The 27,092-nt window shown below is 39.5% G+C and overlaps 1 protein-coding gene across 6 annotated transcripts in view; it reads left to right on the top strand.

The window, feature by feature from the left end:
- The window catches only part of ZNF275 (zinc finger protein 275), a 90,651-nt gene that overhangs the window by 34,426 nt on the left and 29,133 nt on the right, over positions 1-27,092 (top strand). Inside the window, exons 1-3 of one of the 6 annotated variants that reach the window (XM_016426723.2) lie at positions 22,189-24,159; positions 24,637-24,763; positions 26,627-26,728. The exons of 4 other annotated variants lie outside the window; for them this stretch is intronic. In XM_016426723.2, coding sequence (XP_016282209.2) covers positions 23,995-24,159; positions 24,637-24,763; positions 26,627-26,728 — 394 coding nt within the window. In that variant the 5' untranslated portion in view covers positions 22,189-23,994. Of the gene's footprint in view, positions 1-22,188; positions 24,160-24,636; positions 24,764-26,626; positions 26,729-27,092 lie in introns of those variants that run through there. One more of the 6 variants, XM_016426726.2, reaches the window with a different exon arrangement.

Here is a 27,092-nt window from a genome sequence, read left to right as displayed (position 1 = left end):
AACGGGATCTGGCCCCCAGCCATCTCGTAGACTCTCCAGCCTCCTTGGAGCCCAGCTCAAGAAGACCTCTCTGGGAAGCCTTTGGTGCCCCCCCTTCCCTTGTCTGTATTTTAAATGTTCTCGTGTGTGTGTGTATGTGGCTAGAATCAAGCGCTTCAAGGCAAAGACCTCTTCCTTTTGTCCCACAGTAAGTGCCTAATCAAGACTTGCTTGTTTATTGACGCCTGACATTTTTGGCCACATGCCAGGATTTACAAAGTGCATCCCTTCCAACACTGTTATGAGAAAGCTAATACCAGTTGTGTTACCTCCATTTTACAGGTGAGGAAACATTTTCAGAAAGGTTAAGTGAGTTGCTGGGGATCATGTGGCTAGTAAAGGTCCAAGATGGCTTTTGAACATCTGCTCTGGTTCCCTGGTCCCTGGCCCTTTTTGGTATGCCATGCTGCCTTTTTTTCCATCACAGAAACATCATTTTATGATCAGGGATGTGCTAGAGTCAGTTCAGCCTGGGAGTCAATTGTTAAATTTTCTCTATGAGCATTTATGCCTCATAAATTGGCAATGCTACAAACTAGGGTTTGATTTATTGCTTCATTGATCATTTAGGTTAAGCAAGTGATGGAGAACATGTTGATAATGATGATTAAATTTTAAACTGTGTTGTGTGTTCCTTTTTTCCCCCTGGAGAGTAAGTTGTTAAACATTTCTCAGTGGCCAGGGGAGGGGAAAGAAGGGGACACACACACTTTCACTTCAGTACCTGAAATAACATGAATATTTTTCTTCCAAGATACAGTGTTAAGTGGTAGTATCTCCTCTTCCCCAAATTTACACTAGCTCTCATTTGCTTGTTATTTTTTTTGTTACTGCCTTCTAATCATTTTATTTGTGTATTATGGGAGTTGTTTTTTCCATTACATGTAGAAATAATTTTTGACAATTGTTTTACGACATTTTAAGATTCAGATTTTCTCTTTCCTTCCCCCTTCCTGAGGCAGTAAATAATCTGTATCTGTGCATCATCTTAATAGGGTTGTAAGAACCCTGAGGGAGGAGAGTGGGCCTCCTTGCTCTTGCTGTAGAGCACCTAGGAGGTACTCAGTATATGATCATTCAATTGTCAGTTTCTTATTGAATCAATCAATGACTATTCTCTTATTTTAGGGTTAGAAGTTATTTTTACTAGGGTCCCAGCCATGTGACCCTGGACAAGTCACTTCACCCTGTTTGCCTCAGTTTCTCCCTTTGTAAAATGAACTGGAGAAAGAAATGGCAAACTACCTCAGTAACTTTGCCAAGAAAACCCCTGAAGGGATCATGAGGAGTCAGACATAACTGAAATGATTGAACAACCACAACAAAATGGATCCTGGTGCCTGATATGCATAAGGTTGGATCCTAGGTCTCTTGGATTGGCTCTGACTCTTGACCTCTGAGCACTTTCTAGGACAGGAATGAATTTCCTAGGTTGAAGTACAGCTTTAGGATATCTCACTTTCTACTGCAGTGACAACTCTGGTTCTTTGAATAGGTCCCAGTTTGACAAAGCTTCATAATATCTCCCATGGGAAGGCTTGGACTTGCACTAAATCATTGTAAGTCAAGGCAGAAGCCCCTGAACTGGTTTTCTTTGGGTTCCATCAGGGAAGACTAGCAGGAAATGAGTGGTATGGAAACAAAAAGCATAAAGGAAACTTTTTTAGAACCAGTTTTAAAAATCAGAAGATGTGATATCATCAACACTGTCTTCTCCTTCCATATAGGTGCTGCTATTCATTTTTAGGAGACATATTACAAATTTTAATATTTCATATCACCTATTATAGCAGAGAAAATAAAAGATGATTTATCTTCTTTGTCAAGAGAAGCTAATTAAATAGATCCTGATGAAGTTATTGGGAGATGAGACATCTGTAATTCAGCCTGGATAATTAGGACAATTTTTTCTTTTTTTTTACCACCCTATATTAAATGGACAATAACTCCACCCCCAAATCCCCAGCCAACACTGATTAATATCACTTATTTAACTGATTCTCTCAGACTTGTAAAGAATGTTTTCTAACATCTTATGCGTCTGGAGTTGGTCTTTCCCTTAAGAAAAATTGTAGAGACATGTAATCTGGAAAAAGAAGCTAAAGGATTGGGGAGGGAGGTAGTATTGGCATGGGAAGGAGAGAATCAAGACTTCCCTGAAAATATCAGCTATGTAAAGAAAACTTTCCTTTGATTAAAATAAATATCTGAGCCAATGTTGAATAGCCAAAAAAAATAAAGGAAAGAAAAAGTGAGACCAGTAGTTATCACTGTCCCATTTTTATAGATGAGGAAACTGAGGCCCCCCCCCCCCAAATTAGATGATTTGTTCCAGGTAAAGCAGTTAGTGGCAGAAGCAAAACTCACACACAGTTCTTTTAAATCTTGTGCACGGTTTTTTCTTCAATAATGGAAATGCATATTTTAAAGATAAGCATGATCACTTCAGAACTGTAAAGTTATTTTTAATTTGCTTAAAAAAAACCCTGACCTTCCATCTTAGAATCAATACTGTGTATTGGTTCCAAAGCAGAAGAGCAGTAAGGGTTAGGCAATGGGTGTTACGTGTCTCACAGATGGGAAGTATCTAAGGCCAGATTTGAACACAAGACAATCCACTGAGCCAACTAACTGCCCCCATTTAATCTACTTTTTAATCTAATAGTAAGCCAACACTAAATGGAGATTTTTGGTCAAATCAATATGTGGGATTGAAATGCTATGATAATTTGACTAATTTATTCTTTGCCTTTCTTTTTAGTCATAGACTAGAAAAGAAGGAGCTTTCCTACTTTTTCATTTTCTCCAAACCTTCCCCCATTTAAAATTTTAGAATTAGTGCAAAGGAAGAAAATATTTTTATTTCCTATCAGCAGAAATTCTGTTGCTTTAAAAGCCGAATTCTTTATTTAAATAATAGGCAATAATTTACTGGCAATAGATTTTCCTTATGGCATCATTATCATATTTGTTTAATGAATAATTTAGTCTTGCTCTTGAAAATTTCTTTCTAGGTAGAGTGAGCCATAGCTGACTTTTCCCTAATAGTTGCAGATTGACCCTATTATCAACTTTTGAAATTATTGTGAGGAAATGAGCTAGAAACAGGGCCAGGTGTGATCTGGCCACAAGACTTCTCTCCCAAGAGAACCCTGGATGTTGTCTCAAGGCCTTTATGGTCTGAAATGCTGATCACAATTCCTTGGTAATGTCTTCAAAAGCATTTGGGCTATGACATGGGGTGGGGGTGGGGTTCCTTAAATCCTTGTGGTCACCTGACCATTGTTGTTTTCTCTATAGCTCTGCATGTGTAGAGATGCTACTTTGGTAGATTAAAGGTAAAGTGATTTAAAAGCACCTCTGAATTTGTAGTAGCTTTCATAGAGGATATTAGTCACTGAATACTGCTAGCATAGCTACTGTCACATGTAGGGCTGTGAAAATTGGGGGCTTTATAAGGGGATCCTTATGTTTGAAAAGGTTAGGGACCATTATCTCTATGGCATTTCTCAATTTGAAATCTGTTTAGACAAGCTTGTTAATAACTTTCCCATCCCTCCCAGGACTTAAAACTTTGGATTCAGTTCTTTTGGAACCTTTGCTTATCATATGCTATGATTGTTCCATAGGTCATGTGGCGTTGTCCATGGGAGCAAAACCAAAGAATTTTCTTCCTCCCAGCCTTTGTCTGCTTCTCAATGCACCATCAAAGCATGGCTCCAGGATCAGGAGCCAGTGCCCGCCTCACATTTCAGCCTCTTTTTTTTTTTCCTTGTCTCTTTTGACTTTCTTTTAATCTGAGCAGTCCAAGGGTGAGGACACTCACTCTCAGGGTTGCTTTTTCTATGCTCTCCATGTTTGTGCTTTAGAAAATCTTGGACCCACTGTTCCCTTTCTTGTACTCTCAGGTGTCATAGAAGAAGGTTTTGCGCAATGTGGACCCTAGATGACTTGAGATGATGTGAAGGGAAGGGCTGAGTGGGCCTAGAATATTTTCTTGTCATTTTATCTTTGGGTTACCATCAAGAACCAATCTATTTTCTCTTAGGTGATCTGCCTGCAGCCAGGTGTCTCATACCTCAGTTGGGATCAGAGAATCATAGATTTGAAGCTGGAAGGGACCTTAGGGGCCATCTAGTCTAGCCCCTTCATTTTACAGGTGAGGAAATTGAGGCCCAGAGAAGTTCAGTGGCTTCTTCATGGTCACCCAATCTTGGTTAAATCAGAGGAACGGTAGAATTCTTTTTACATGTTTTAGTTTCTCTTTCAGAAGCTTAGTACAGTGTCTGGTACGTTATAGGTGACTGACTCATTGATTGACTGACAAAAAAGGTATGCTTCAACAGTTTTGCCAAACACTTATTTTTAAAACAATCTTTATATACAGCCAAAAACCCTACTCAGATATAGTTTCAGGCCTGTCTTACTAAGCTCCAAAGATCCTCAATTTATTCAACCTCTACTCTGATGTGCAGAGAATAAATTATATGTTCTTTTGAAAGACCATTTGACTCAAATATGGAATTGAGTCCTTAACCTTCCACACACTGGTTACCAATTTTACCAGAGGCAACTTAGTCTTAGAGTCTGAGTTTCCTTCTGCATAGAATGAGGACAATGATATTAGAGGTTAGCTCTCTCTTAGGCTGCTGGGAGGGTCATCTGAGATAACCTAGGTAAGGTGGACCAGGGTTAGGGATTAGATTTGGTATTTCATTTCAACTCCAGTAAGGCAGTTCCTTGTACCCAAACAGGCCAGTGCCTCCTCTGTGCCTTAGCATCATCGTAACATTTCCAGGGCCTGAGAAGTGAGGTTGGTCAGTCCTAAAACACTGATTAAATCACATAAAATGGCTTGCCCACTTTCACACAGCTAATATGTGGCAAAGGCAGGACATGACCCTAGACTTCCCTGACTCTGAGGCCAGCTCTCTAGCCACTACTCTACCCTGTCTCAAGGTTGGTAAAATAGTCTGTAAATATCAAGTGTCCTCATTATTATTGACAGGAAATTGGGCACAGAATTTAATATCTTTGCAGGCTCTGAATGACATTTAATTAGTCAATTTAGAACATTATTCCTTGGTTACAAGAATCACATTATTTCCCTCCCTCCCCTCCACCTGTTCTTCCCACAGCCAACGTGCAATTTCATTGGGTATTACTTGTGTCCTTGATCAGAACCTATTTCCATGCTGTTGGTGTCTGCACTAGGATGTTCCTTTAGAGTCTACATCCCCGACCATATCCCCTTCGACCCATGTAGTCAAGCAGTTGTTTTTCTTCTGTGTTTCTGCTTCCACAGTGTTTCCTCTGGATGTGGATAGTTTTCTTTCTTATAGATCCTTCTGGGTTATTCAGGATCACTGCATTGCCACTAATGGAGAAGTCCATTACATCTGAATGACATTTTTAAATGGTAAATTTCTGTTAGAGATGAATGAAAATAAAAATTTTTCTTTCCCTTCTTACTTCAAGGACTCCCTGAAATCTGGCAAAGGATCAATAGACACTAAGTTAAGAGTTCCTGCCTTAGTGGATGGAGAACTATTCTCAAAGTCAGAAAGACCTGAGTTCAAATCATGTCTCTATGTTCAAATCAGTATACTAGCTCTGTGCCCCTGGGCAAGTCACTGAACCTTTTAATGTCCCTAGGCAACTCCCTGAGATTCTACATTGTAGAACAGTTCCTGATCAGCATTAGTAGAGAAAGTTTCTTCCTGGAACTAATGAAATCAAAAGTTTAGAAGAACAAAGTAACTTTATGCTCTTAACTTAGAGTAAAATAATTGTTTCAGAACATGTACACAGAACCAGTGTTCTGAAGTTCAGTGTTGTTTGAAGCTCCTTCCTCCTTATTTTCTGTAGCTCCTAGCATTGTCAAGGAAAGCGCTCCCTGAACTAGTGTTTCTTTTTGAAAAAGAAAGAGCTTTAGCCTTGTCTAGCAGAGCTTCTCAAGCCCTTTTTGAGTCTAGCAAGTACTGAACTTTGAAGTTGTCATGTGCTTTTGCAAAGGGGATGAACCATCCCATTTGGGGGCACATCATTATCTAGAGTCTGGGAGAACACCACTACCCAGGAGGGCATTTTTTCAGGCAATAGTGAATCATCTCCACCTTAAGCTTACAAAAATATCTTTTCTTCTAAACAACTTTTGAGACTCTTTTTCAGGTAGAGATTTATTTTCATCTATTTTGGAAACGTGGCTCTCTTTCATACTGTTTCTCTGAATTTTCATTTTTCATGTTTTTGCACACAGCCCCCCCCCCCACTCTCAACAACTCTGTCAGGGTCTCCACTAAAAATCCTATTTGATTGATTATCTTCTCATCGTGCCACAATCTGTTTGCTGACAGCGGCTGTTGTTCTAATATTTGTTCTGCCATTGGACAGGACCTTATTTAGGGTTTTATGCACCTGCCACTCATCACTTCTGTATCTCTGTTCCTTTCCAGGCTCTTCACTAGTTGAGAATTTGACCTGATTGTCTCCAGCAATTACTATTTTTCCTTTTACTTATAGCTGCTCAGCAGGTTAGTGGAAAGCAAGACTGTGTCTTTGGTTGTGAAAGTAGTGCTCATTCCTTGCCCAGTTTTTGGATGTGAACCTCTTCTGAATTTTTTAATTTGCATCAAATTCCACTTTGTTGTTGTTAATTCCTCCCCCTGCCAATTCTTGTTGTGATCACATCATCCTGCTTGTTGGTTGTTCCCAGTGATGCCTCCTCATTTTTCTCTTTTTGGTAGAGACTATATACATTCCATCAGCTTGTCAACGAAAACCAACACTGAATCTACAACTGCTTCTGAGATTAAGGTGACTGAACAAATGCAGTCCTGCTTGGAATCAGTGTTAATTCGTTCTACATTCTGCCCTTTTGGTTTTGTATTATTCTTTGTAGACCTTTTTCATTTTCTGGCAGAGCTTGTAAACTTTGTATATTCTCACAAATTGCTCTTAACTATTTTGTGTCATTTGTTGCATGTTGCAATATTTTCTTCTATTTCTGACTTTTAAATAATGAAGGTAAAGCTGTTTTCTCTGCCCTTACCTTTTTTCTGGGCTTCTGTTGTCTTGATACTCCAGAGATCTCAGAGTCATTTTGATAACGTGGCTGTTGATTATACTGTATGTAGGTTAATGTACAGTAATATCTTGCTTCCCTGAAATGCAACTGACTGTCAGCTTCGTCTTTCTGGAACAAAGCTGAGAACCAGCAAATAAATAAAGGTGATTTCCAGGCAGCCCAACAGTTACGACAAAATCCCTGCATTTTCTTCTCTCCTCAGAGGATGATCCCTTCAGCTACTCACTGAGAACCTCTTTAGTCATATAGTCTTGATTTACACACACTTCAGATTAGCTGGATTGGCTATTTTTCCCGCCCTCAGCAGATCACAATGGAGGTGGGCCCTGTTAGAAGCCACCACACTGAGTGAAGTGCCAGTGCCAGTGCCAATGAGGGAAGAAACAGAAAAACAGACTCATATACTCACAGATGTCCTGCGGAGCCACTTAACTGTAGACAGTCAACCCCACACGGTTTAATAGGCCTGGTGATATCTTGTGCTCCCCCAGTACAGAAACAGAGTCCTCTAGAAAAGACTTGTATGTAGCATGCTCCATTTTAGTGTTCATTTTAGAAAGTTTGCCATTCAGAATGGTCAGTTTTTTAAAGGCTGGTATCCAATATGATTTGAGTTATAGTTACCTTACTAATCCAAAAGATTTGGCCCACACACATAGCCAAAACTTTCCTGTATTCTCCACAGGATGGCTGAGGATTCTTTCTTATTTTTTTTTAAACCCTCACCTTCCGTCTTAGAGTCAATACTGTGTATTGGCTGCAAGACAGATGAGTGGTCAGGGCTAGGCAATGGGGGTCAAGTGACTTGCCCAGGGTCACACAGCTGGGAAGTGTCTAAGGCCAGATTGGAACCCAGGACCTCCCATCTCTAGGCCTGGCTCTCAATCCACTGAGTCATCCAGCTGCCCCCCTGAGGATTCTTAATGCTGTTCTTAGAACAACTGTTCAGCTTTGCCAAGCCAGTTTACTTAATGGATTAGTTTTACTTTTCCCAAGATGGTTTTTATTAATGATCATCACTGGCCACTGGCTTATTTCCACTTCCATGTATCTCTTGATTTCTTATGTGGTACAAATGCCATATGGTCAAAAGAATGACTTCATATAAGACTTAAAATTCAAGAATCAATTCATCATTTTCTTTTATTTCCATGAATGATTTTCTGTTCATTTTGACTTTTTTGTTTTGCCCAATAAAATCTTTTAATCATGTGCTCAATTTTATGAAGAAATCTGGTGGGATTTTTATTGAAAATGCCAAAAGCCAGTTATTTATTGATATATTCATTTAGATCAAATTAGACATTATTTACCATATTTATTCATCTCTCTATCCATATAAGCCAACAAGCTTTTGAATTTTTATGAATTGCCTTCAATGGGATAGCTTCCCTCTTAATTCCCCTATTTTTGGTGAACAGTAATACCTCTTGATTTTTCCAGTTATTATTTTTTTAATGCAAAGATATTTTATTTTCCCAATTACATGTGATAATAATTTTCAACATGTGTTTTCCCAAATTATAAGAATCAAACCATTTCCTTCCTTCCCTTCCTTCCCTCTTCCCACTTAGAGATGGTAAGCAATTTGATTTAGACCATACAGGTATTACCATGCAAAACACACTTCTATATTAGTCATTGCTGTAAGAGCACATTCATACCAAATCAAAACCCCAAAATAAAACTGCAAAATTAATGTGAACAATAGTATGCTTTGGTCCACCTCCATCTGACTCCAACAGTTCTTTTTCTGGAAGTGGCTATCATTTTTTTTAAACCCTCACCTTCCGTCTTGGAGTCAATACTGTGTATTGGCTCCAAGGCAGAAGAGTGGTAAGGGCTAGGCAATGGGGGTCAAGTGACTTGCCCAGGGTCACACAGCTGGGAAGTGTCTGAGGCCAGATTTGAACCTAGGACCTCCCGTCTCTAGGCCTAGCTCTCAATCCACTGAGCTACCCAGCTGCCCCCTTATCATTTTTTTAATAAGTCTTTCAGAATTGTTCTGGATGATTGTATTGCTGAGAGTAGCCAAGCTTTCACAGTTGATCATCATACAATATTGTTGTTATTGTGAACAATGTACTCCCAGTTCTGCTTATTTTACCCTGCATCAGTTCATGCACATCTTTCTAGATTTTTCTGAAATCATATTGCTTATCATTTCTTATAGTACAGTAGTATTCCATCACCAACATGTACCACAATTTGTCCAGCCATTCCCCAATTTGTGGACATCCCCTCAATTTCTAATTCTTTGCCACTACAAAAAGAGATGCTATGCATATTTTTGTACAAATAGGACCTTTCCCTTTTTAAAAGATCTCTTTGGGATTCAGACCCAGTAGTGTTATTATAGGATCAAAGAGCATGTACAGTTTTGTAGTGCTTTGAACATAGTTCCAGATTGCCCTTCAGAATGGTTGGATCAGTTCACAATTCCACCGACATTCCCTCCAACTTTTATCACTTTCCTTTACTATCCTATTGGCCAATTTGATAGGTGTAAGGTGGTACCTCAGCATTGTTTTAATTTACATTTCTCTCTCAAGAGTGATTTAGGACATTTTTATATGAATACTGATAGTTTTGATTTCTTCATATGAAAATTGATTTCATATCCTTTGATCATTTGTTTAATTAGCCAGTAATTAAACATTTTCCAAAATGACCTTTACACAAGTCTGATCATAATTCTTCTCTACTCACTATATTCCAGTGGCTCTCCATTAACCGTAGGATCAAATATCTAAAACTCTTCACAGCCTCACATCAATCCCCTCTATGTACCCTGAAGTCTAATCAGACTGATTCTTGCTGTTAATAGTTATATGATATATCTTTTATCTTTATATTCTGCACTGGGTATCCCCATGCTTAGAATGATCTTCTTTCTCACACCCACCTCTTAGAATCCTTCAAGATGCAGCACAAGTGCCTCCTACATGAGATCTTTACTGGCTCTTTCTCCTTCATTCCCCTTCTCTAAGGTTACTGCATACCTTCTTCACATGTGTTTTGTATATTCCTATATGTTCATGTTGTCACTTCCATTAGACTGGAAGATTCTTTTTTTTTTTAATTTTACTTAGTCAATTTAGAACATTATTCCTTGGTTACAAGAATCATATTCTATTCCTCCCTCCCCTCCCCCACACCTTCCCATAGCCAATGCACAATTTCACCGGGTATTATGTGTGTCCTTGATCATAACCTATTTCCATATTGTTGATGTTTGCACTAGGATGATCATTTAGAGTCTATATCCACAACCATGTCCCCTAGACCCATGTAATCAAGCAGTTGTTTTTCTTGGGTGTTTTTACTCCCACAGTGTTTCCTCTGAATGTGGATAGTGTTCTTTCTTGTAGATACCTCCAAATTGCTCAGGTTCACTGCATTTCCACTAGTGGAGAATTCTGTTACGTTCGATTGTACCACAGTGTATCAGTCTCTGTGTATAATGTTTTCCTGGTTCTGCTCCTCTCACTCCGCTTCACTCTCTCAATTCCTGGAGGTCGTTCCAGTCTCCATGGAATTCCTCCACTTTATTATTCCTTTGAGCACAATAGTATTCCATCACCAACATATACCACAATTTGTTCAGCCATTCCCCAATTGAAGGGCATCCCCTCGTTTTCCAATCTTTTTGCCACCACAAAGAGCGCAGCTATGAATATTCTTGTACAAGTCTTTTTCCTTATTATCTCTTTAGGGTACAAACCCAGCAGTATTATGGCTGGGTCAAAGGGCAAGCAGTCTTTTAGCGCCCTTTGGGCATGGTTCCAAATTGCCCCCCCAGAATGGCTATTTTCCAGTTATTTTAAGGAAATATAAGAGTTACCCTATACACTATATGCTCTATGTTTCTAAGGTTTTAAAGTAAGCTTTGTGCTGTGCTCTACATCATTTTTAATGTGTTGCTAGTACAAACAGTTGTCTTTTATATTTAGTTAGTGGTTATTGTTTTTTCTGTTAGATGTACAGTAAAAGGCTGGATTTGGAATCGGAGGATTTGGGTGCAAATCTAAGATTGGCCATTTGCAACCTGTGTGACCATGGGCAAGACCTTTAATTTCCATTCCTCCATCTACAAAATGAGTGTATGGGTTAAACTACCTCCCAACTCTCTTTTCGCTCTAAATAGAAAGTCATTTTCTTTATGTTTAGGACCTGACATTAGCATTTGTGTTAACCCTCATTTCAGAAGTAGCATTGATTTCTGGCACCCTTTCATTAGGATATTGTAGAATGGTTTATAAAAATTTTATTTATTTTTAAGTAGTTCCCCTTGATTATATAATTCATATTCTCTTCCTCTCCTCTCCCCTCCCCACTCCTGGAGCTGACAAGCAATTCCGCTGGGTTATACATGCATTATCAATCAATACCCATTTCCATATTACTTATTTTTATAATAGAGAAATATTTTAAAACCAAAACACCAAATCCTATGCCCATATAAACAAGTGATGAATCACATGTTTTTCTTCTGCATTTCTACTCCCACAGTTCTTTTTCTTGATGTGAATAGTGTTCTTTCTTATAAGTCCCTCAGAGTTGTCCTGGATCATTGCATTGCCATTAGTAATAAAGTCTATTACATTTGATGGTCACACAATATTTCAATTACTGTGTACAGTGTTCTCCTGGTTCTGCTCATTTCACTCTGCATCAGTTCATGTAGGTCTTTCTAGTTCTTATAGAAATCAAGCAGTTCATCATTCCTTATAGCACAATAGTATTCCATCACCATCAAATATCACAATTTGTTCATCCACTACAAATCGAGGGGGAGAAATTATGGTTGGACTGAATATTTGAGAGTATGGTCTCCAGGAATTTAATTACTAAATTCCACTGAATTGTTCAAATCAGAATGGCTTTCATGGTAGTTTATTTACAAATAGAGAGACAGTAAGGGAAATGAGAGAGAGAGAGAGAGAGAGAGAGAGAGAGAGAGAGAGAGAGAGAGAGAGAGAGAGAGAGAGCTAGAGAGAGCTGCTCTGGCCTGGTCTAAACCAGGCAGTGATTCAGGATTAGATTAACAAGGCTTCCAGATACAAGACTTCTTCCAAGACAAGGGGCCTCTCCAGAGGCTAGTGCCTCCAGAAAAGCCAAGGAAAGGGAGTCAACCCTGTTCACTCACCATGTGTCAGTCCAAAGGGAAGCAGTCTGAGGTCTCAAGCCTGAGCTCTTCCAAGGCCAAGTTCAAAGGCGAAGACCCCCTCACAGGAAGTGACCACCAAATTTAAAGGCAGTTCTTTGTGTCACTTCCTATGTCTGTGGTCCACCTTTACATGTACCAATGGCAGCTTAAGCTTGGCCTCGGACTGCTCAGGGGGCAGTCAGTTGTTTCTGATTTGTCACTCGCCAGCACATGTGGGTCATAGACCTTCCCTCCCCCCCACTTAATCCTTAAGTGGGGGCATATACATTCTTGGTGGCTAAAAACCTAAGAATAAGTAGGGTGGAGTTAATCCCATCTTCACAATCCCCCTGATGATCATTTGGTTGACCAATCTCCCCAATTGATCATTTAACATAATTATCTTGTACCTCTAAAAATCTTCTAACTAGAGGTGCATACAATATTGCACCTTCTAAGAGGAATCTACAATAATTAGAGATAAGAGGAAAATAGAAGAGAGAAAGCAAAACCAATGTTTTGCTGGGCACATTGATAAAAACCAATTAGGGGGGCAGTCCCCTTTGGCATAAGAGTGTACATTCAAAATAAATGTCCAACCCCCTTCAGTTCAATCAACTATACCCCAAAGTTCATTCTGGATCTTCTTGGTTTCTGCAGGCATCTTTTTGCAAACAGTTCATTCTCTGGATTTAAGGAGTGAGCAAGATTCTTTCCCTGAAAAATTTTTTTTGAACAAAATTTTAAATCTTAGATTTTTATGAAAGTACAGTTCCCCCTGAAGAGGGTGTTGACCAACACCCAGTTCAGCTCAGTATGCATGGTTGAGTTATGGGGTGTATGAGTCAATTATCAAAAGAAAAACCAAAAAACATAAAAGAAAAACAAATGGAAAAAAATTAAACTTTTGGGGAGAAAGAAAAAATTCAAAATCAGAATCAAAATAAATAAAAAATCTATGTATATAAAATTTTGAATAAACAAGAATAAATTCATACCAGGCCCTTATATGAGGGTCCAATTTAATAAATTCATAACAGGCCCTTGTATTAGGGTCCAATTAAAGTAATTTTTATCCCACAAGTCTTCTTAATCCCACAAGTAGGACAAAATATAGTAATATTTCACTTATCTATTTCCAGCCAAGACTACAGGAAGTTGCCATACTATAAGAGAGAAAAAAGGACTAGATTTTTGTGTGATAGGGAAGTGTCATTCCCTGGTATGATTTTACCTTTACTTTCACAGATAGGGGGAGCTAGGATGATAACCAAACTTCGGTACTTGTCTGTGAGTATTTCACAAGGAGTGTGGTACAAGGCATCCTGCATCTTAACATATGTTAAGGGACGAAACCTCAAGTGTCACACTAGGTTCAAGTCCTTTTGTATTGGCTTAGAAGTTCATCAATCCTACCTGAATTGGTTTGGTCCTTTTGACCTTGTGTTCCTAGGCACTGTGCAGATTCTCATCAACCCCATTGGGATTGGTTGGTCTCCTTGACCTTGTGCTCCTTGGTACTGGATAATGGCTCTTTTGTTCCCTTCTGGAATCAGACACAATCATTAATCACAGTCCCATAATATTTATCAATAAATTGGCAGGTTTCCATAGTCTAAAGCTTTTGGTTATGCAATAATATTATAGAATATATACATAACTTTATTACTGTAGAATAATAAAAAAATTAATAATGATTGTATGTACTTAAGTACAAGAAATTAGAAAAGGGAAAAAATCAAATATTCTAATTAAAATAAAAGAAAGGCAATAATAAAATAAAAATTCAGGAATTCAATGTGTTCCCAAAAACAGTATCCACTTGTCTATGGAGTATTATCTCCAATGCATGTGATAGGATACAGTCAATCAGTTTCAATAGAAGATGCTCTCTTTACATGTGAGCAATGAATCTAAGAGTCCTTTTCTCCAATTTTTATAGCTGTTGGAGTTGTTAACAATATTTGAAACGGCCCTTCCCAGGAAGGCCAAGTTGCTCCAGTGTGCTGGAAGTCTCCTGGGTTCAGATTATGAAGTGAAAATTCTGTTGGTCCTTCTTGTACTGCAGCTCCAGATTCATAGAGTTCATGCAGTTTGTGCTGTAATTCATGTATATAGGAAGCAATAGAAGTATCTCCCCCTACTAGTGATGTATATGCAGGGGGGGGGAAAGGCTTAGCCTATACAGGTGGATGTCCAAAAAGCATCTCAAATTGTGAGATTTATAGATCTCTCCTGGGCATGCTTCTAAGATAAAATAGGGCCAGAGGGAGAATTTCAGGCCATTTTAAATGTGTCTCAGTGCATAATTTGCCAATCGTAGTTTTAAGTTCTCTGTTCATTCTTTCAACTTGGCCTGAGCTCTTGGGTTGACATGGTACATGGAATTTGGGAGTTGTCCCCAAATAAGAATGTATCTGAGATAAAACTGAGTCATAAAATGACTTTCCCTGTCTGAATCAATATGTGCTGGCAGGCCAAAGCAAGGAATACTCTCTTTTAAAAGCACCTTGATAACAAAAGTCGTTGTGGCTCGGGTAGTAGGGAATGCTTCTAGCCATCTGGTCAGTTGATCCACTCTGACTAGACAAAATTTATAATGTCCAGCCTTTGGCATTGTTACGAAATCTATTTGCAGGTGCTCAAAAGGTGTGTAAGCCAGAGAACGCCCACCAAAAGTCTTGCCACGAAAGGTATATTGGTTATATGCTTGGCAGGTAGAGCAGGCTGTACACACTTTAGAGACTGACATGAATCTCTTATTTGATTCTCTAGCATACTTAGGGTATTTGCCAGGTCTCTCCTAGAGAGGAAGAGATAAAACACTCCACATCCTACAGTTACAATCAAACCCAGGAACAGTGCTGAGTATAACCATTGTGATATGTTCTCTGGGATTATGAGCCAATTCAAATAGAAAAGGAACAATATTTATCCAAATTTGGTTATGCTGTTGAAAAGCAGTTGTTAAGTAAGCTGTTCATTGGCTGTAACCATATTTTTTAAAATTTAATTATTAAAATGCTTGTAATTTTGCTTTTTTTTATCAGTAGATGGTGCTATTGACTAGGTTTTTTTTCTTTCTCTCAGCTAGGTGGTGGAGTGTGGTCCTTTTGTTGCTGATACCTTAATCCCATTAACTTTCTGGGTGGAGGGCAGGCAGAAGAAGAAAGCCTTTAGCTCAAGGCTGAGTTTTTTTTTAGAGAGGCTAAATTTAGGAGGGGCAAGGAGAGACAGCCCAAGCTTTTGCAGCTTGTAGTTTAATTAAGAGGTTTTTGGAAAGTTTTTTCTATCCTTCCCCCTCAGGCTAAAACCACTATTATTCCGTGCCTCCCTCTTTGGGGCAAAAACTGCTGCTTTTCCTAGCTGGCCTCTCCAGGTTTTTTTTACTTTTCACTTAAATTTAAAAAACCTAAAGACACATGGGGCTTGGAAAAAAGGAAAATAGACTTCCAAGAGCAGAACAAGGCTAAAACTTTAATACAATCACTCTGTCTAATGAAAAACTTGCTGAGCTGATTCACTGCCTTTACTCCAGTGGTCTAGCAGTTTTTGTTTTGTTTTTGTAATATGGAGCCCCCTGCCCCCCAACCTGAGGGTCAGCTAATTGGGTTGTTTGTTCCCTAAGGCAAGGGACATTGGAAACAGCTTCCCCAGCTGAGACCTCATGGCCCTTTTGCTAAGATTAAAAACGGCTGTGTTCTATTTATTTTAAGGAGAAAAAAAAGTTTGAACTCACCTGATCTGGCAGCTTTGGAACTGCAGACTCAGTTATTTAAAAGACTGATTTGAGGAGGTAGTAAAGAGAGAAAGAAGAAAGAAAATTTAGGGAGATTGAAGGTTCTTGTCACAACCTTCGTGGATTAGCCAGACTGTAAGGGGTAAAAATTATGGTTGGACTGAATATTTGAGAGTATGGTCTCCAGGAATTTAATTACTAAATTTCAATGAATTGCCCAAGTCAGAAAGAGAAAGAAAGTGAAATGAGAGAGAGAGAGAGAGAGAGAGAGAGAGAGAGAGACCCTCACAGGAAGTGACCACCAAATTTAAAGGCAGTTCTTTGTGTCACTTCCTATGCCTGTGGTCCACCTTTACGTGTACTAATGGCAGCTTAAGCTTGGCCTCGGACTGCTCAGGGCGCAGTCAGTTGTTTCTGATTTGTCACTTGCCAGCACATGTGGGTCATAGACCCCCCCCCCCCCCCCCCCCCGCACTTAATCCTTAAGTGGGGGTGTATACATCCCTAGTGGCTAAAAATCTAAAGAATAAGTAGGGTGGAGTTAATCCCATCTTCACATCCCTCATTTAAATGGTTTATAATATTGGCATGACTTTGACAGCATTTGGGATGTTGTTGGCAAGGGAGCTTTTTTCCTTTCCTTGATTGATTCAAATTCTGTAGTGCGGACATTGAATTCTTTTATGACAGACCTGTTAAGGTTCGGTATTCAAGGCATTTAAGAATTTTTAAATGGCCTCATAGTCTATCTCAGGATACACATGGACACACACCCCTCCCCCTCTTAAGCAGCACTAAGACTATTAAAACATGTGAAATTGAGCAAGGCTTTTTAAAAAGAATTATTTTGCTTCCTGGTATGATAATGTCTCTTTATCTAATTCTTGTTGCCCTCTTTTCATTTTTTATAGTCTGGCCCAAATGACTGAAGTCTTCTGAATAAGGGAAGATAAGAAAATTGAAGTCGATAAAGCAGATCAATCCCTTCCTGCATTTTTAGGAAACAACCCCAGCCGCCCCAGAAGGCCAAGCAACTTATGCAGGTGGCAGACTAGACTCTAATTAGCCTAAGGATGAGAATCATGAAGGTTAGGAAACAAAGGAACATCAGGAACATCAAAGAGGTCAGGATGGAAGGCAAGATAACAGTTAGCTAACTAGGGATAAGTGAATTAAGTACCTGTGAAAGTTAACCACTCCTGAATAACCGGAGTATTGTCACTGACTGTGTTTGTGATAAGGTTTGATTGATTCTCAAATATGAACCTATAAGTGAAAGGAAATGACTTTGTATCTTGTAACTATATAAACTACCCTGTAATGTCAGTCTGATACAGCTTCCACTAGGGAAGGCTGTCCTAGCTGGTAGATTCTTTATTCTTTATTTTATCAATAAATCACGGTTCCAATAATTGAATTTCCAGGTGTCTGGGCTCACTTTGTGAAGTGCCCCATTGCATGACCAATGCTTAGATTTCTTTCTTTTGGCTACTGCTTTTTTCTTGGTTTAAATGGATTGATTTCTGTTCTAATCCTTATAGTATTCTCTTGGGTCTGGTAGGGATGGAAGGAAGGGATTGAGAGTGAGAGGGTAGGGAGTTGAGGTAATTACTCATTTTCTAGGTTCTGTTTCCTTGATTAGATGGTGTGTGCTTTTTATTTTTTTAATTTTGGTAACATAGGAATTGCTTTTTCCCTTAGTTCTGCTTTGGCTGCCTTCCCTAATTGCTGGTTTCATCTCTGGTAAATCATTCATTGTTTTCACCATCTCCTATATTTCCTTCCAACATAAGCAGTTACTCCATTTCTATGTTTTTCTCCATTTCTATGTGTAATAGCTATACTGACCTGCTCTATTTTTTTCCATTGTGGCACTGCACTCTGATTCAGCCCCCAAATGCTAATTTATAGGTTTCTCTTGTACACTTCTTAATTGTCTGCTGATCAGTGACCTGTTTCAGGCAAGGTTCCTCAGTGGGGAGAGAAAGGTTTGCTTGATTTCTCTCTCTATGGGTTATCTAGATAGTCTGACTTTACTCTAGGACTTGATTTAATTCAAGAAAAAGTAGATCACATTTGTATAGCATCCTCAAGTCAGTGAAGTGCTATAGATAATCTTTTGAGCCTATGAACAACTCTGGGAGGTAGGTGCTGCTATTTTCCTCCTTTACCGATAAGGAAACTGTTTATCACTTAACTACCGAGTTTTGGAGGTAGGATTTGAACTTAGTTCTTCTTGACTCCAAGTCTAGCATGATCCACTATATTTGGCTACCTCTCCTACTGTTTTTGATATTCATAATTTGCTATGCTTGTCCAAAAGCAAGATGTACATATATCCTGTTGTTATTTATGCTACTTATTGGCTTTCCCATTGTTTTTGTGCTAGTTTTATTTTAAATTTTCTGCAGAATTTGGAGGACTTCTCATTAGAAGCAGGCTATTAAAATGACTTCATTTATTGTTAAGTAGCATGCTGTTCATCTTGTGACCTTTTTTGCTTTAAAATAATTCTGATTTAAAGTGTGTATACCTACTTTTTGTCTTTGTTGAACCTGAAAAGCAAGAGGCCCAAAAGAGGGTTGCCTGCTTTGGAGCTGGAAAGTTCCTTGTGGGGCTGGCAGAAAGCTGATATGTCAAATGGGTGCCAGGAGGCTGCATTTCTCTAGGCAGATTAGACTCCCTGATTTCCACGAAAGGGACTGGTATGTTGCTATTTATAAAAGGATAATTGATCATCTATTTGGCAATTTTTATGTCATTGCATGTATCCCTAAGCAATTTCAGCAGTTTCATCATGCAAATTAAAGTAAATTCATAAGATTTCCTATTTAGTATATGAAGTTAGTCACCTACTTTTCCCTGTTGACCTGATTAAGCATTTTTTTTAGCATTGAAAAATTCCCCCTGGAATGTTGCTCCTTAATGCATGCCTTTGATCTTAACTGGTCTTTGGTCTTGGTGCATTCTTTAAGGCCAGCCTATGAATTTTCCTTTGCTGGTAGCTCCTTGAAATTCTGGGACTCTCAGCACTCATTGTCTCCATCATTTGGCAGTTACTCATGTAGTACTTTGTGACTTGTCCTGCACTGCTTTAATTGCTTCCAAACTTTTGCATCTTTATTTAATTTTTGTTGAATTTATACTTTGCTTCCAAGAGTGTGCTGTGATTCCTAGAGGGCAGGAACAGTGCTTTGATCATAGTAGGCCACCTTCAATAAATATTTGTTGATTGATTGATATTAGTCTGTAAATGAATCTTTTTATGAAACCAGTTTTCTATGTATAGCATGCATTGTTTTGTTTGTCTTTAATCTACTCTCTAGACCTTTGACATTGCTTTGTATCATTCATTTCTTTCATAATTAAGGAAACAAAACTTGTGTTCAATTTTGCTTCTTTGTCTCTCCTCCTTCTGTATCAAATCTTTTTTTTTAATTTTTAGCAATTTCGGTGGAGTGTACCAACATCTTTCCATTCACCCAGGTCGATCATTTCAGTCGCCCGCCCACCCGTGACTCTTCTCTCTCTCACTCTCTATGCCCATTTAATTATTTGCCAAGTGTTGTCTTTGAGTCTGCCTCCACAACACCTCACCTCCATCACCAGGTTCAGGTCCTGGTAATCTCTTTCCTGAACTATTCCAGCAGCTTCCCAATTGGTTTCCATACGTTTGATTGTCTTCTCTCAAACCCATCCCTCACATAGCTAGCTGGCTTGCTCTTTGTAATTAATTCCCAAGTCTGATTATGCCACTCTTCTGCTTTAGAATCTTTAGTGCCTCCGGCTATCTTTTTTCCTATGATTTCTTTGCTGTAGGGTGAAGAATTACTTCTACCAATACAGTTTTGCTTGTACTTTTCATTATACAGTCCTAGGAAGTTGCTTGGGGCACATAGGAGTTATGACTAACCCTGGGTCACATATATAACCATTATAAGGCAGAAACGGGATTTGAACCTCCCTCTTTTCTGGATGACAGGCCACCATTCCACCCTCTAGTCAGAGTCTCCTTTAGCTATAGGACAAAATATAAGCCCTTGTGACAGGCACACAGTCAGGCTTGTACCCACCCTTCTAGACGTTTCACATTGCTCCACTCTGGACACTTTACATTCTTCCCAAACTGGCCTGTGCAGTGTCCTGACCCTGCTTTGATGGCCATGTCTCCCTCCATGCCCTCAACAAGGTTGTCTCCCCGACACAGAATGCCTTGCCTCAGCTCCTTTGTTCTGGGCTACTGGCCTTTCCCGAGATCCTCCGTGGGTGTTAGAGCACTTTCTTTCCTAGAATTGCTTTGAGCTGGCTTGTCTTTGTTAAGGTTGTAATCTCCCCAGTATAAAGTTCACTCCTTAAGGGCAGAGATTTTCAGTTTTGTCTTGATTGCACCCACAGTAACTTATACTTCAAGACCTATGAATCGACTGGAGTATGAAGGTTCTCACTGTGAAAAGTCCTTCCACCACAGATTAGCAACTCATCTGTAATTTGGAGTCTAAAGAGTTGTCTAGGGGTCCTAAGAAGCTAAGTGTATTGCTCAACGTCACACTGTTAGTATGTGTTGGGGGTGGAACTTTACTCAGATCTTCCTGGGTCAGACTGGTACCATTTTGCCCCTCCTTTGCACATAGTAGACCCGCGATACATCTTTTTAAATTGAATTAGCAGTGCTTCGATTACATAAATAATCTATAGGTCATCTTATTGTTCTCAAAGCCTCTTCCTGCATGCTATCAACAGAACACATTTCATGTGTAAATCTACCATACTATAATAATTTAGGGATGTAGAAGCTTACTTCATGGATTTTACCATCCCTCACCTCATGACCAACCTTTGCTGTCTGAATTCCTGTCTGAATTTAGCTAGGTTGATTGGTAATTGAGGAAATGACTGAGGTTCATTTGTTGGCCTCTACTAGAACTTCTCCAGATTTGTTAGACTTGCCAGAGCTTGGCCTGTGCTGGTGTAGCCTCTAAGACCCCAGGATCACCTCCAAGCTGTGATTGCAGTCTCTGAGCAGGACTTCAGTAGAAGGCAAACTAGCATTGTATCCTCAAATCTGACTTTTTCCTTTTCCTATTAACAGAATATGCAAACAGATACTACAGTATTTAGTGTCCTCAGTTTCCATTTCCCCCTTTCCTTTTCCATATTTGTTACAAAAGCAATCTTGACTCTAAAGACTTTTGTTATATTGTTGAATGGAGAGCTAGTCTCAAGAGTCAAGAACTTCTGAGGATCCTTTTTCTGACACCTCTCTGAGCCTTGAACACCTTTCAAAGACTCATCTATGAAGTTACACTAAAGCTAGGTGTGTGTGTGTGCATCAGAAGACTTTTACACACTTAGGAAACTGAAGCATGTATTAGAGATAGAATATAAGGTATAAAATCAATCTTTTTTGCCCTTTATTGATCCTGTTTTTATGGTTTAATTGATTGAACTGTGGGGACTGTGACCAATTTGCTGGCATGATTGTTGGGAGGTCTGGGACTATTTGAGTTACACAAGATTGTGTTTTAAAAAATCTTTTCTGTTTCCTTAAAAATTTTTGCCCTGTTTTGTTTTCATACTGCTTCATTTTGGGTATGCTTCCAGTAATCATTTCTTCATTCACCTGCTCATATTACAGAACATTTGTGATGATTTCTTTTGGGACCTTCTCTCATGTCACAGACATTTCTGTGAATTAGAGAAGATATTTCTCCTTGGCTGATTTTTAGGGGTTTTCAAGTCTTATTGCTCATTGCCTAGGTTGAAGAGATTTTTGTTTCTGCTTTCTTCCTCTTTCTTGCCTTCTACTTTCATAAGCTACTTTGCTGTTATCTCCATCTATTTTCTCTTGAGCTCCAGTTTTGAATCACTGGTTGCTAGGTGTCCATAGGCATCTCAAACTCAACATATCCAAAAAGAACTCATCTCCCTTCCTTTGGCCCTCCCTCCCTCCCTTCCTCCCTTCCTTCCTTCCTTCTCTCCCTCCCTCCCTCCCTCCCTCCCTCTCTCCCTCCTTCCTTCCTTCCTTCCTTCCTTCCTTCCTTCCTTCCTTCCTTCCTTCCTTCCTTCCTTCCTTCCTTCCTTCCTTCCTTCCTTCCTTCCTTCCTTCCTTCCTTCCTTCCTTCCTTCCATCCCCCTCCCTCTCCTCTCATTCCTAAATCCCTCCCACACTCCAGCTCATTATGAAGAATTTGTTAAGTGCTTACTCTGTGCCAGGCACTGTACTAATAAGTGCTAGGAATATAAAGAAAAGCAAAACTATTTTGTGCCCTTTTCCACTATTTAACTTGTTTGTACATATCTGTTTGCTTGTTGTCTCCTCCATTACCTTGGGAGCTCTTTGAGGAAAAGGACTATCTTTTGCCTCTTTTCATATGCGCAGTACTTAGCACAGTGCCTGGCACAAAGTAGGTCCTCAGTAAATGATTATCGACTGACCAATGAGGGAGACAACACATAGATACGTATAAGAAGAAAGGTCATCTTACAGGAGAAGGTGCTGACAGCTGGAGAACTGGAAAAGGCCTGCTACAGAAGATGGAATTTGAACAGACCTTTTCAAAAGTATTAACTTTTATTCTGAACTTCAGAAACATCAAATGAAATGGCCATAGTAGAAGACAAAGAAAAAGCTTCCCTCCACCTAGAACTCTTAAACTGTGCTACACATCTCTGCTGCTTTCTGGCCTGCCTTTTCTTTTCTTCCGTACATTTTAAAAAGATACCCATCCAAATTATCATATTTTCTTTTTCCCTTTTTTGGCTACCCCATCCCTATTTTACTGTTAGAAAAAAGAAAAGAACAAAGCCCTTATAACAAGTACACAGAGTGAAGCAAAATAATTCCCATATTAGCTAGGTCTAGAGATGTCTGTCTCATTCTGCACTCTGATCCCATCATGTGTCTGTGTCAGTGGAGGTGTAACATACTTCATCATTGGTCCTTTGCATTAATCACAATCCTCAAATCTCTCTGAGTTGTTTTTCTTTATCATGCTATTAGTGTATGATGTCTTCTCCTGGGAGAACTCATGATGTTTTCCCCCAAACCCATCTCGCCACAGAACTTTCCTATTTGGGTTGAACATGTCCATCATTAGCCAGTCACCCAACCTCCCAACCAGGGGTTTGTTCTAGATCTCCATCATTTCTGATCATAGGCCACTTGTTGAGTCTACATTCATAAAATTGCTTATACTTACACTTTGTATCTATTTAGGGAATTTCCTATTATTTTCTTTGAACAGAGGGACTATTTAATTTTTGCTTTAAATCTCAGCACCTTCTACAGTTCCTAGCACAGAATGGGCATTTAATCCATACTTATTTATTGATTGATTTGATTGATATGATTTCAGGTTTATTCATTGTTACTTTTCCAATCTTTCTTGTATGATTTCTTCACTGTGTCATTTGAGCATTTGATTCTTTTACATCCTGCTTCCTAATATTTTGGGCCTTTCAGAACTTCTTGGTTCAGCCATTTTTTCCTTTTCTCATCTATTTCTTTGTTCTTTCCCATCATAATAACTATTAGTAATAGACTTTGAAGGAATCGGTGTCTTCTTTCATCTCTTTCCTCTCTTCTAATCTCCTTTCCTTTTCTCTCTCTCTCTCTCTCTCTCTCTCTCTCTCTCTCTCTCTCTCTCTCTCTCTCTCTCCCTCTCTCTCTCTGTCTCTCTCTCTCTCTGTCTCTCTCTCTCTCTCTGTCTCTCTCTCTCTCTGTCTCTCTCTCTGTCTCTCTCTCTGTCTCTCTCTCTCTCTCTCTCTCTCTCTCTCTCTCTCTCTCTCTCTCCCTCCCTCTCTCTCTCCCTCCTTCTCTCCTTTCCTTTCCTTCTCTTTCCTTTCCTTCTCACTATCTTTCTGGTCTTTTGTTTTCTTGCTCACTTCTTCTGTTCTTTAAAGGAGTTTTATTGGGTTAACCCATTTTGCTTTGTGTCTTGACTCCATCCATTACATTTAAAGCTAAAATTCAGCAAGAGGATGCTGTGTCTCATTAGTGGGAGACCCACAGGGCAGGGTTGGGTCTCATTCATGCCTTTATTCACTTTCTTAGCTTTGCCTTTTCCCCAGAGTCTAACACTTTCCCGAAAGGGGAGCACAGGAGCGGAACTGATGGCAGCTCTTCTTCTGACAGCCAGGCCCCAGGTGAGCTGTGGTTCTCTCTTCCTTTCTCAAGATGTGAGAATATTGCTATTCCCTGAGGATAGCTCAAGGCTCCTTCACTCAGCATCTCTTCTGATGGTGTTGAATCCAATGACCCGAGCCCGAGTTCTCACACTGAGTAGAGGATGTAACTATTGTCACTGTCACTTCATGAAATGGAAAACTGTTTCAGGGTCTTGGAGATTTTGACAAGTTCTTAAGAGATTTCAAACTGGAAGCCAGGCTTCAGGACTTACAGTCACATGTTCTTTGTATTATATCATGTGACTTAGGTTTCCTTGTCCCTGTATTTCTACCTTCATTCTCTCCCTCTCCCCAAATCCTGTCCCCAGCTGTGCACACACAGCCACCCTCCAGACCCTGAGCCATCTTGACCTAACCCTTGTGGGGCTGCTTACTTTGCCCCTAGTCCTGGCTGATGGGATTATTGTTGGAGGCAGCAGGAACCTTTTCTTTTAGGAGTTGGTGACATTTGAGGATGTGGCCGTGTATCTCACAAAAGAGGAATGGGAACACCTGGGCCCTGCTCAGAGAAGGCTCTACAGGGACGTGATGCTGGAGAATTATGAGAATGTCGTTTCATTGGGTAAGGACCCCCTCTAGCCTTACCACTGGAGTCATAATCTCTTCTTTGGTTTCCGTTTTTGGAAACACATGTGCACATAAATGTCCGGGAAGAGTCCTACCAATAACCCTTCAGTCCAGGATTCTGCCTTTGGCAACCAGAGCCTCCAGCAGCTAATGTGCAGTCGTTTCTCTCCGTGATGTGGACTACTAAAGATTAGAGGTAATCCTAAATCTCCTTAGCTAAAAATATTACTCATAGACTACTTTTTTAGATTTCCTAAATAATTTTGAAGGTTAAATGTCAAGCTTGTTCCACTTTGTTTCAGAGAGAGTTTAGCATAGCATAGCCTTCTGCCCACTTTGCATTGGTTGGGTACCTGGGATGCTGAATAGAATTTGGTCACCACACTTAAAGAAAGACACAGAAAATCTATAGACCATCCAAAGGAAAACACATTTGAAATGATGTGAAATGAAATGAAAAAATGTGGCATTTTCTACATGAGAAGTGACTTAGTGAATTTTTAGGCGATAAAAAGTAGCAGGCATGAATGGATGTGGCTGAAAATTATAAAACCATGAGTCAGATGACCAGAGGAGCATGGCTTTATTCTTCATATTCTCTAAGACTGGAATGAAGCTTTTCTAACTCTTTTAGTTCTTTTTCATTTTCTTTTCATTGATTAAACATTTTTTCTCTCTCCAACCCGCCTCCCCACTAGAAAAAGGGAAAAGAACAACAAAACTCATGTAAAAAATAAACAAAATTCAAGCAAAAGCAGTTCCGTAATTGACCGTGCCCCCAAACCTCAATTTCCTCCTCTGCCCTGAATCCCCAAGCCATTAGGAGGTGGTTAGCATTCATCATTATTGGGCCTCTTGAGTTATGGCTGCTCCTCAAATTGGCAAAGAACTACCCAAATAAGGGGATAAACCAGAGGAAATAAGTACTGCTTTACACCCAACACTTCAAAGAATTCTTTTTGAAAGTATACAAACTTGAATTGAATTTTTCCTATATGCTTCTATGTGTAAAATAGGACTTCCTTTTGTCTTAAAAGTTGCTTCACTCAAATTTAGGGTTGGAGTGGAGTTCCTCCTTTTCCACTTTGATAACATCCCCTATCAGGTTTGTTCTTTTTGAGCTGAAGAATAATTATCTTTTTTAGTGTCTTTTGCATAAAGGACAAGAGGGTTCCTTCCCCTTAATTATCATTGTCATTGACTTCCTCTGTACGCTTTGGCCTTTTTTTGAGTGTGCATGGTGGTGGTCCTGGTCCAGGTGTTTCTGAATCACTCACATTTAGACTCAGAGAACAGAGAGGATTCAAGAGATTATCTCACTTAAGACTCATTTCACAGAGATCATGGAAGCTGATTTGCCTGAACTTCCACAACTAACTGGAGCCTGGATCTCTGGACTTAAAGTACTCTGCTTTTCCTATTGTGGAGTCTTTGAAACACTGTAAACATTTTTTATTCAATCCATTTTGTGGACTCCTGAGAATGGCCTTGGAGTTATAGAAAGCTCTGGGATCAAGTTCTGCCTCTGACAGCTAGTAAAATGGAGGCTCTGTAATACTGGGCAAGTTACTTTATTTTTCAGTGATCCAGGAAAGGCTCTTAAGTTGCAAACTAAGTGCTAAACTGCATTGGTAGAACCTAAGTTTCCTAAATCAGTAAAATCTCGGTTGTGATGGTTATCCCTCACCCACTTAACTTTAGGTTCTAGTAGTGGAGAGGATGCTTATTATAAACCTTGCTCTGGGTAGGTAGTCTTCATCTGGACCTTGTTAGTCTCTCTGTACAATCCCTTAACACAGTCTGACTGGGGCAGTCCTAAGACCAAATGGCCACATGTGGCTTCCTTTCCCATGACCAGGCTTTCCTGTTTCCAAACCTGACCTGATTTCCCAGCTGGAGCAAGGGGAAGTACCATGCTTGCCAGATCTTCCCAGAACTGAGGTTCCAGAGATCCATGGTGGTGAGTGAATACACAGAAGCCTAGTTATTCAATAAAGTGGGGACAGTTGTGTGATCTATCTATATCTATAGATATATGGGCATAGTCTCCTTGATGCTACTTTTGTCTGTCAAAGTAAAAGGTGCCATTATGCCTAACAGTATCTCCCTTTCCATTTCTTCTTCTGATCATCTCTTCCTTAGACCCCAGTGGTTCCTATCCCATGTCATTTTTAAAAAAAAAGGACCACTTCTTCCCCCCAAATTTGGAGTGTTTGGGAAATATACCATGGGCGCTGGGATAAATGGAGCTTGTCTGGGCTCAAATGTAAATGTCTGAGCTTACAGAACTATCTTGTAAAAAAAAACAAACTTGGATTAAATAT

Source organism: Monodelphis domestica, chromosome X (assembly GCF_027887165.1).
Source record: "Monodelphis domestica isolate mMonDom1 chromosome X, mMonDom1.pri, whole genome shotgun sequence".
In the NCBI taxonomy this organism is placed as follows: domain Eukaryota; kingdom Metazoa; phylum Chordata; class Mammalia; order Didelphimorphia; family Didelphidae; genus Monodelphis; species Monodelphis domestica.
Note: the sequence above shows the minus strand (reverse complement) of the source record. Positions and strands in the feature narration are given on the sequence as shown.